This window comes from Aethalodelphis obliquidens, unplaced genomic scaffold, assembly GCF_003676395.1.
Source record: "Aethalodelphis obliquidens isolate GAN/ISIS:26980383/991018 unplaced genomic scaffold, ASM367639v1 scaffold16, whole genome shotgun sequence".
Classification (NCBI taxonomy): Eukaryota; Metazoa; Chordata; class Mammalia; order Artiodactyla; family Delphinidae; genus Aethalodelphis; species Aethalodelphis obliquidens.
Window position 1 is genome coordinate 16,902,246 of NW_020837960.1, and position 10,923 is coordinate 16,913,168.

General features: G+C 36.6%; 1 protein-coding gene and 1 long non-coding RNA gene across 2 annotated transcripts; one reads left to right on the forward strand and one right to left on the reverse strand.

Moving 5' to 3' along the window:
* The first annotated feature begins 634 nt into the window (after positions 1–634).
* KCNRG (potassium channel regulator) lies at positions 635–6,147 on the forward strand. The gene is made up of 2 exons (XM_027116366.1): positions 635–1,447; positions 5,043–6,147. Exons 1-2 carry the CDS (start codon positions 867–869, stop codon positions 5,281–5,283), a joined length of 822 nt encoding a protein of 273 aa, XP_026972167.1. The 5' UTR covers positions 635–866; the 3' UTR covers positions 5,284–6,147.
* A 70-nt stretch (positions 6,148–6,217) lies between these two features.
* On the reverse strand, positions 6,218–10,365 carry LOC113625639 (uncharacterized). The gene is made up of 3 exons (XR_003434762.1): positions 9,925–10,365; positions 9,400–9,455; positions 6,218–8,263 (listed from the first exon to the last, which is right to left on the reverse strand). It is a non-coding gene; the product is annotated as an uncharacterized LOC113625639 (long non-coding RNA).
* Between the last annotated feature and the right edge of the window lie 558 nt (positions 10,366–10,923).

Below are 10,923 nucleotides of genomic sequence, written 5' to 3' on the forward strand. Positions count from 1 at the left end.
ACAAAATGATCAGCTAAACACTAAGGCTGTCCTGTCTGCTCACATGAGATAAAGATGCCCTGTCTCCCACAGAACAAAAATAATTTTTTCACCTTGTTTAGAATTCAGATGAAAACAAGAAGTGACTTTATCTTAGAACTGCTTTCAGTCAACCTTATTTCTGTCATGGGACAAGACATTCCTTGACAGTCCAGAGGGTCTTTACCCCAGTCCATTAATTTGGTTGAGAGGAGGTAATACAAGCAGGGACAGGAAAAGAAGGTGGCAACTAAATTTCAAGTACAGAAGAATCATTCTAGTTATGAGAAGAGTAGTCAAAATAAGCTGCTAGTTGAGGTAATGACTGCCTTATCCCCAACTGACAATCCAAGATTAGCTACTAAATTTCTAAAGGGATATAAAAAATTAAGACAATGTTTATAAATATTACCTCTGCCATGAGGACTCATAGTAGATAAGAGGTTTGGAGAGGGGGAATGCTTTTCTGCTCCCAGTATATTTTATAGATTTGCAAGAGGTTTTTATGAAGGTTCTTTTTTTTTTTTTAATGAGATATAGTAAAGGGATCTATTTGACATATGTCCTCAGACATATTGGCAGTTTTCCTTAAACTATGGAGTTCCTCATCTGTTATTTTTTCATTCTGTATACTGTACGTTCCCAGGCAACTCTCAAATTTGTAAACACAGCTATGGACACACTATTTGCTTTAACAGTAGTTACCTGGAAATCGAGGTCTCTGTTTTTGTTACATTCCACTCCCCTACATTTCTTAATCATATGTAACGTTTGTGGGCACAGGTTGATTTTCAAGTTCCTAAGTCTGTGCCTGATGGTGTGTAGCCTCTAGTGTGAAGCAGAGGAAAATGAGTAGTCAGGAACTGGTCACTTTGAACGTGGGAGGGAAGATATTCACCACAAGGTCTTCAACCTTAAAGCAGTTTCCTGCCTCTCGGTTGACACGTATGTTAGATGGCAGAGACCAAGAATTCAAGATGGTTGGTGGCCAGATTTTTGTGGACAGAGATGGTGTTTTATTTAGTTTCGTCTTAGATTTTTTGAGAACTCACCAGCTTTTATTACCCACTGACTTTTCAGACTATCTCAGGCTTCAGAGGGAGGCTGTATTCTATGAACTTGATCCTCTGGTGGATCTCTTAAACCAAGAACACCTGCTACAGCCAAGACCTGCTCTTGTGGAGGTACATTTCCTAAGCCGAAACACTCAAGCTTTTTTTAGGGTGTTTGGCTCTTGCAGCAAAACAATCGAGATGTTAACTGGGAGAATTACAGTGTTTACAGAGCAACCTTCAGCACCGACCTGGAGTAGTAACTCCTTCCCTCCTCAGATGACCTTACTTCCACTGCCTCCACAAAGACCTTCTTACCATGACCTGGTTTTCCAGTGCGGCTCTGACAGCACGACTGATAACCAAACTGGAGTCAGGTATTTTGTATTTTGAAGCCTCTATTCTACACCGGTTCCTGATGTATCCCCTCAAAATTGAAATTTTCTCATTTCAGTTTTGGAAAAAAATGATTACTCAAAATGATTTTTTGGTGGGAGTAACCAGCAGAGTTGGGTGGAATGACCAGATAATTATTGTCCAAACTGGGATACTTTTCAGAGTGAAAGAAGTTGTTATTATGTGGGACAATAAGAATAAATCAAAGTTGTCCAGGGAAAACTGGGACTATGGTCATTCAAGTTGTAGGAGGAAACAATTTTATAGATTATGTTCCATTACTATGGAATGAGAAGCCTTTTTCTCCCCAAGGGTTTCTTTTCGTTGCTGGTATATAGTAAAGGCTCAACAGTTTGTCATGATTTCATTACACTATGTACAGTTGTTCTTTCAGTCCTTCTGATTTGGCTACTGATTTTTCTCCATTCCACTTTATTTTTAAACACCATTAAGGCAGATATATCTCATGGCAAATCTGGTCTCCTCTTACATTGTTGGCACTCTTTACACAACTCAAAATACTGGGATAGCCTGTCAGTATATTAAGGATAGTTGCTTCTGAGTCAGTCACTTTCTCCCCCTGTTATTCTTGGCTGGACCCTAAGACGGATTTCCACTCTACTGTCACGGACACTTTTTTCGCCGCTTAGAAATGTCTTAATGCTGTCCCACTGTTATTTTACTGTGAAAGCTGGCTTTAATTTTCAGGAGGGGAAAAAAAATGTCTACATATGTTCTTTACTGACAGTATTTAAATCAGATACACGTTTTTGGGGTCAAGGTAGACAGACATATTTGGGGATATTTTCTTAACTTTTGCAGTAACCATAAGAAATGACCAATGTTTACCCCTCCCACAACATACCCCTTGGTCCTGCATACCAGCTGAAGAACCAAGTAGGACAGTAGGACAATTCTTAAGTTTTTACGCTTTATAATTTCCTGCCTTTCCAAAGAGGCATGAAATGTCATTTTGGGGAAAGAGATCCAGCTAACAGGCTGATTGAGAAGAAAACCTAAGACCCTATCTTCACCTCAAAATGTTTTAAGATACCTCTGGGCACAGTTGGTGGGGTACTAACATAAATAGAAGGGAAATTACCAGTTGTTGTTTTTTTTTAATTTGTGTGATTAAGATCTTTGGGGATCCCTTTCTAAAAAGTTAAAAAACTAAGAAAAAATGGTGTCATTGATTTCAAGAAGGAACATGCAAGATAAAAAGGTATCATGGAAATACTAAATGATTTTTAAAAGCTATGCATTTGGAGAAAATGACTATAATCTTGAAAAACATTAGAAACTCAAGTTGGGATATTCTTTGTGTGTACACAGTGACAGTAGTTTTCCCTTTGCTGTTAAGTGTTTGTGTTTTACAAATAGTACAAAAAATTTTTTCATCTTAATGAGAGAATGACATTATATTTAAATTCCAAAACCAGAAGCTATTTTTTAAACTGACTTTTTCTTGCATCCCCAAAGAGTATTCTTTTCAGTTGTTTGAAGTTTAGAATTTTTTTCAGCCTATAAGTGGTCATGATTTTCTTCTATAGGTCCAATTTCAAAGTAGAGGTAGAAACCCAAATAAGGTGACATTATTGGGAGTTCAGGTGATCGGATGAAAGCTCTTGGTCTTAAGAGGCCCACCTTAGGTATATAATTATTTAGCTAGCAATCATTTTTATTTCTTGCTCACTCCTTGTGGTCTGAATCTGTCCATTCAGATGTTTTTCTTGATGGTGGAAAGTGGAGGAGTGAGCCTGAATGGCTGCTCAGAGCCTGATGTATCATCCAGCTGTTCAGTATGCTCTACTAATATGATTTATCACTCTGAGGTCTTGGTAACCTAGCAAGTTGCTCAGTTATTATCTCTCAAGTTCACAGTACTAGAAATACTTGGCATGCATCTTGCAGAGGGCCATACCACATTATCAAGTCAAGTTATGGTCACAGGATTCTAGAGTCTCTTTGGTAGCCATCTTCTATCTGACCGTTCCTGTATAAACTAGCTCAAATGGAAAAGTGTACTTGCCTTATAAGTTTTTAAAATAAGTTTTGATTTTCCAGTTCCCATTAGTTTCTTTTATCTTTTTCTTATGCCTTGAAATCTTCCATTTTTCATTTTGGCCTCTTAGGGAATCAAGTATTTAGGCCAAGTGATTTCTTGCAAGTACATTCCACTTTGTTATCACCTACTATATACTATTTGCATCTTAATTTTGTGAGACATTCTGTAACATTTTTTCTCTTTGACAAAAGTTTCTAGGCTATAAAATCAAGATCTGGGGTTTGGGGGTAGATGAAATGATTTACTAATGTTAAAAATTTGCTGTATTAAACATAAATGTGCTTTTGATATGTACTTTTATAATTTTTACATTTTATTATTGAATTTTTTTCTTTGCCTAGAATGGGTTTCTAAATGTGAGCTACAATAACCACTCTATCAATCATAATTAAAAGGAGGCTAGGGATGACCCCAAGGCTCTTTTTATCCCATAAAACCACAGACAGTTTAGGTAGCTGCCTGGAACTAAAGCCTTTTTTTTTTTCACATCTCATAAACAAATGGTGGCAGGACACAAAGGATATAAAAATATCCTGATGGGGCTTCCCTGGTGGCGCAGTGGTCGAGAGTCCGCCTGCCGATGCAGGGACATGGGTTCGTGCCCCCGTCCAGGAGGATCCCACATGCCACGAAGTGGCTGGGCCCGTGAGCCATGGCCGCTGAGCCTGTGCATATGGAGCCTGTGCTCCGCAGTGGGAGAGGCCACAGCAGTGAGAGGCCCGCGTACCCAAAAAAAAAAAACTCCTGATGGTAGATAAAGAAGGGGCAATATAGCTATATCTTTATGGACATGTTATGTTGACATTATTAAAGCAACATATAGTCAATCTGAAAAGTTCAGGTATATTTTTCTTGAATAATGTGTATCTATCGAGTTTTCCAGAAAGTTTTGTCATTTTGACTCCAGAAGCCTTTTGACCCCATGTCTTGCTCTTCAACAATGGACAGTTATTGAGAAAAATTGACAATAAAGTCTTCTTGACATTTAACATCTGCAAAATTTCACCTGCAAAATGCATTTGATAGGAGAAAGTCACAAAAGAAAATTTGTAATGTCAGTGCTGGTAATGGGTAAAATTAGATCTAGGGGGAAACTGTAAATGTATCAGATGTTCATTAAAAAGATTGAATCAATTAATTAAATCGATTAGAACAATATTTAGTAAGTTGAAAACAAAATTTGGAAATAGTTAAATTACATTATATGAAAATTAAGCTAATTTAATTGCTTGATCAAATTGTTTGCTCCAGACAATAATTTCTCAATGAAAATTCATCAATGTTAGCTATATTCCTAAATGTGGAATTAAAATGACTTTGGAGATCACAGCAAAGTCTCTGTTTTCAGTAGCCTGAAGGTACTGGCTTGGATTTATAAATGAAGTCTTTAAAAATATCTGATCAGAAAATGGTTTGATACCTTTATTTGAGGTTATAAATCAAATATTTCTGTTTAGTTTTGCTGGTTATTAAAGGGATGTTTTATAATTGAACATTTTTGTGTGTCCTAGGTATGTTTCTATAAAACCTGATAACCGAAAACTGGCCAACGGAACTAATGTCCTCGGCTTACTGATTGACACTTTATTAATGGAAGGCTTCCATCTGGTCAGCACCAGAACAGTATCCTCTGAAGACAAAACTGAATGCTATAGCTTTGAAAGGATAAAAAAGCCTGAAGCTCTTGCCATGAACAAAACACTGAAACCAGAGACTACCCTCATGCCAGAGCAATCTCAGAAAAAGAAATGAGGTTCTCTGTTCTCTTTTACAGTAAAAAGAAATTGCCATTTTCTGGTTTGGAAATTCCATATTTAGGGCATATATGTTAGTCAGATATGTACTCACCCTAACTTTCTGGCCTTCTACCATGCCATCTTTGGGCAACCACAGCTTAACAGTGCTTAAGACACACTAACTATGTGCTGCTCTCTAAACAACACCGTGCACTTGGTGCTTTGGTGCACATTCCTTCTACCTTCAATGCCTCTTTCCCTTTCTCTTCTTCATGAACACTTACAAAGCGTTCAAGAATGGACTATGGAATCAGACTGCTTGATTTCTAATCCCAACTAAGTCACTTACTAGCTATGTGGCTAGGGCAAGTCATTTAACCTCTCTCTGCCTCAACTTTTTCATCTATCAAATGAGGATAATAAATATATCTCCCTTATAGGATATATGAGGATTAAAGGAGATAATGTAAAGCGTTCAACACACTGCCTGGCGCATGGTAGGCACTCAGTAACTATCAGTGATGATAATGATGAAGAAGATGGGTAACCCACTTTCAACTGTACCTCTTCTGTAAGGCCTTGTTTTCCTCCTTTCCTAGGCATAGTAATCAGCCCTTTCCTCTATCTAGACTTACATGCCATCATAAAAACAAATTTTTCTCACTTGAATGTGAGCTCGATCCACTCAACAGTTTTAACTCTACTATGTGTAAAGCACTGTGCTGAACACTTGTTGAGAAATACCTTTGTTACCAATTAGCACCTACTCTGGTAAAAAGCTTTTTGCATATAACTTCTACTAACATTTAAAATACACATATTACTTTTTAAAAAATATTTATTTATTTGGCTGCATCAGGTCTTAGTTGCAGCATGCGGTATCTTTTAGTTGTGGCATGAAGAATCTTTTAGTTGTGGCATGCAAACTCTTAGTTGCGGCATGTGGGATCTAGCTCCCTGACCAGGGATCGAACCTGCATTGGGAGTGCAGAGTCTTAGCCACTGGACCACCAGGGAAGTCCCCTACACATATTACTTTGACTTAGTGAGTCCTCTTGTAGGAATTTCTCTTATATACACGTCTTTAAAATATTAGGATAAATATCTAGAAAGGGAATCATTAGATCAACGAGTACAAAGTACTCTGCACATAGTAGGGTTAAAAAACATTGAGTGGAAGCAGTTGAGCAGCATTTTAAAAAGTACCATTCATTCATTCAAAAACATCCGTTAAACGTTTGTTGAATACTATACTAAGTTTTCAGAATTAAAACATTTACTCATGACAAAAATCCTTATTCTCAAGGAACTCACATTCAAGTGAGACAGTGTATCATCATAACAGCGAAAAATTGGAAGTAAACTCAAAGTTCATCAACAGGTAATGGGTATAAAGTATGGTTCATACAGTGAAATACCGTGCAGCCTTTAAAAAGAATGAGACAGCAGTTTATAAACTAAGAAGGAAGGATTGTCAAATATATATAAGTTGGAAAAAAGCAAGGAGTAAGACAATGTATAAAGTGGAAAAATATATTTCCACTTTATATGCAGTATCTAGTTTCCATTTGCAGAAAGATATATAATACTCATATATCTATATTCATGGAATTTTCAGCAAAGATATGTGTCACCTGTAGAGAGGAAACTGGGTGAGTGGGGTTTGGGTGTGGGAGGAAGATTTACTTTTCATCAGACCAGGGAGGTCTTTTTTAAAAAAGAAAGAAAAAACCATACCTGAAAGATTGTGTGTGTGTGTGCCAGGGTTGGAGGCATGTTATGGCATAGTATGGCCTATTATCTCATACTGACATAAATTTTACTCTTCCATCCTTTCTGTGAAACCCCTACACTTAGTAAAGAAATTACACTCCAGAAATTTCTAGTAATTACTTATAGATTTGTGTACTAAGTTGCAGGGAAGAAAGATTTAAAAAAAAAATTTCCTAATAGTACGTCAAAAGATTATGTATAATGGAAAAGTGCAAAATACTTCAAGATTAGTAACGTTAAGGTTAGCAACGGAAAATAATGACCCAAATAAGAAAAAAGCCTTATGAATGAGTGTTTTGTTTTTGGTGGCACACATCCTCTCTTTACTGCAGAAAAAACCAACTTAGTTGTTTTAGTCTGTCATCTTAGTTTTGGGGATGATGTGTCTGGCCTGGTTCCCTTGCTAGCATCATATTCGAGGGCACAATATTTCTAGTTTGCTAAGTTTTGGGCACGCGTGTGATTTAACTAGCTCGGTGTAGTTGGCATGGTTATATATGTTACACTGTTTAATTCTGTATACGGCTTTGCTGATAAGATGATTCAAAACTGATAACTGGTTAAAAGAATAGTGAAGCAAAAAATACTGTAACTACAGGTTGGCAAGGAATAAGATAGGAAATGTTTAAACTGCTATTATGTGTTCTTAGTCATTCACACTTGCCGGAAATTAGCTTGAGATGAGAAATAAAATGTTCTTTTTAATGTGCTAATAGAAACATTACCCTATGGAAACATGTAGTATATATACGTTTAATTAATTCAGTCAGAAAATATTTATTGACATCTACTGTGTGCCAAATACTATTCTAGACACTGGGGAGCAAGGAGCTGCAAGGAGCAAAATAAGGTCGTCCCTTCTAGAGCTCACTACAACTACAGTTCATAACACTGACAATGGGTTTAAATTAAAATAACTTAAGCCTTTAATTAAACAGTTCCTCAAAAGTCATGGGTTCACAATCCAGAGGTTTTCAGAAGGAGATAGATAACCAAAATTTAAAAATGTATATTATTCATTAGGAAAAGTGTACTTTCAGAGTGGATTGAGTTTCTTATTTTAGTAAATATTTTACAGATGATATTATCTGGAGACACATCTGTCAAGATTATCTAAGTAATAAGCCTCTTGTCTTCACTCCAACATAGAGTGGGGCACTGTAACTGGTATGTCAAGACGTGCAAAAGAGAGTCTTGTTTTAGAAAGGGAGGCAGGCATATGGCTGGAAGAAAACAGGCTTATGTTAGATGCACCACAGGCAAATTTAAACTCTTGCCTGCTTTAGAAAAAAAAAAAAAAGACTTTAACATCTTCATATGAGCATCACTTAACTTCTTGACTGAATTGATTATAAGAAAATCATAAGAAAAAAAAAAAAAAAAAAAAAAAAAAAAAATCATAAGAAATTATAAGAAAATAATGGCAGAAGCTTGTCTTGGCCAACCAAACTGAAAACTTTGGTCTATCAAATCATATACTCCTATCAATCCATCTCAGATATACAGGTATGAGTCATCACAAAGCATGGTTTGTCAGTCTTAACAATACCAGTGATAGTTGGGTCTCCCCTATTCTCCCACTTATGTTTGTTTCAGCCTCTTTCCATCACCTACAGTTTCATTTCTGATAAGGCACTAAAGATTTTAGCTTATTCTTGAACCTCAACAATGTAACCTTATAAATTGTTGGAAGTTCTCCCTACAAAGATTTTCTGAAAAGATGCTCTGGTGTTGAATTTTACTCTCGAATTTAATATACAAGTCATAATTACAAAGAATCTACAAGTCATAATTACAAAGAATCCTTAGGTTATGTTAAAGTCGAAATTAATTCGGGCTGCTTTCAAAATATATCTGAATTCAGAAGCCTGAAGTAATATAAAATGGTCAAGGGAAAGCAGCTTGAGAAATATATGATTTAGGGAATTGTAAGCTGTTTCTATTTGTCTTGTATTCTGTTTACATCTGACAAATGTCAGCTTAGTTTTATAAGTCTTTGTATTGGTTCTCTATCATAAATAACAGAAATGGTCACATTAACAGAGACCTTGCTGGAATAACAAAAGACTTGCTAAGACTTCTAACTATCCCGTATTCTACTTTTATTTTTCCTCTGTGCTGGGGAAGTTGACTCTGTAATAGCACACTTAGCAATGTAAAAGCCACTAAGAGGAAATTTTTAAAAAGAAATTTGGGAAATTTTATTACCTTCCTGGAGCCAGTGAACCCGTGGAAAACACCAGTGTGACATCAAACTTATTGTTTTAAACAAAAGTATAGAGATGAGATGAAAATATATTACTAAAAATACTTAGATTTCTGGAAAATCAACAACATCATAAAAACCATAATTACTCACCAGCTTGGTCCCAGAACAGCTTTGTCATGAATTGTTAGGCCTTCTATTGGATCTATCTGAGATGAAAAGTTATGTGCAAATTTTACCAAAAGACTCATCATCTCAATATTTCTGAGCTCAGAAAATGCCTTAATATATATCTAAGCTATGAGGTCGATCCAACTCCCAAAATATTTTAATAGATAAAAAGCTAACACCTTACATGGTGATGGGGAAATGAGTATTAAGCATGGCACAGAATAAATAAGCAACAAAATACAGCAAAATAAATAGGAATTTGCTCCTAAAACTGAAATGTGCCTAAGACTTAGTTAATCATACAGAGCTTTCTGCACCTTCAGATTTCACACCAACACCTCAAATCCATAAATCATTGTTTTAAAGTGGTTTTTTATCAGTTGAGTAAAACACACCAACTACCAAGTGTTTCTATTTCATGTTACTTTTCTCATTTCACAATCTGGTAAGAATTTGAATGTCTTTGAGTTCCCAAGTTGGAAGCCAAACAGGAGAGGTTTATCTTACCCTTCTTGTAATAAGAGACCCCAAGAAAGTCTGGCTGCAATGTCTGAGGTTCCATGAGTTCTTTTAAGATGAGGACTGGGACTGTGCTTTATATTGGTCTTTATATTCCCCCGCAGGGCTGGACATCTAAGAGTCTTAACTGAACTGAACTGAAAAATTTGGAACACTATAGCCTCAGTAAACAGGCACTTGGAAAAACAAGAATTATAGTAGATTCAAAGATAGATGAGTATACTTTACATAAAGAGTCTGAAAGAGTTGATTCAAGTTAAAGACTACAGAAAAAAACCCATGGTATTTTCTACTAGAAGTTTATGTGGGTAATCACACAAAAAATGAGATGAAAGTCTAGATGTATATAGAAATACTAAGTAATTGAATGTTATGCAAAACTGGACTTTCCTGGTGGGGCAGTGGTTAAGAATCCGCCTGCCAATGCAGGGGACACAGTTTCGAGCCCTGGTTCAGGAAGATCCCACATGCCGCGGAGCAACTAAGCACGTGCGGTACAACTACTGAGCCTGCGCTCTAGAGCTTGCAAGCCTCAACTACTGAGCCTGTGTGCCACAACTACTGGAGCCCACGCACCTAGAGCCCGTGCTCCACAAGAGAAGCCACCACGAGAAGCCCGCGCACCACAACGAAGAGCAGCCCCCGCTCACTGCAACTAGAAAGCCCGAGTGCAGCAACGAAGACCCGACGCTGCCAAAAATAAATAAATTTTTTTTAAAAAGTTATGCAAAATTATACATTTAATCAGAGTAAAACAGCTCAGCCAAAACTGGAATATACCATAATTTGCTAGTAAAAATGCAATGCTACGAGTGCTTAGTAATTAAATAAATATTACAGGAATACAAATTCCGAATGAATGTTACATGACTATAATCAATATTAAATCTTGACTTACCTCCATAATTTAGGAGTCATGAAAAGATAGTCGAAGTCATCAGACCAGGCACATGAGTCAGTTGCAACTAGGATGGAAATACAGAAACA

Excerpts from the sequence above, each read along its gene's own strand:
- KCNRG (XM_027116366.1), top strand. The coding sequence starts at position 867 with ATGAGTAGTCAGGAACTGGTCACTTTGAACGTGGGAGGGAAGATATTC. Across the intron at positions 1,448-5,042 it reads GATAACCAAACTGGAGTCAG|GTATGTTTCTATAAAACCTG; the intron begins GTATTTTGTATT and ends TGTGTGTCCTAG.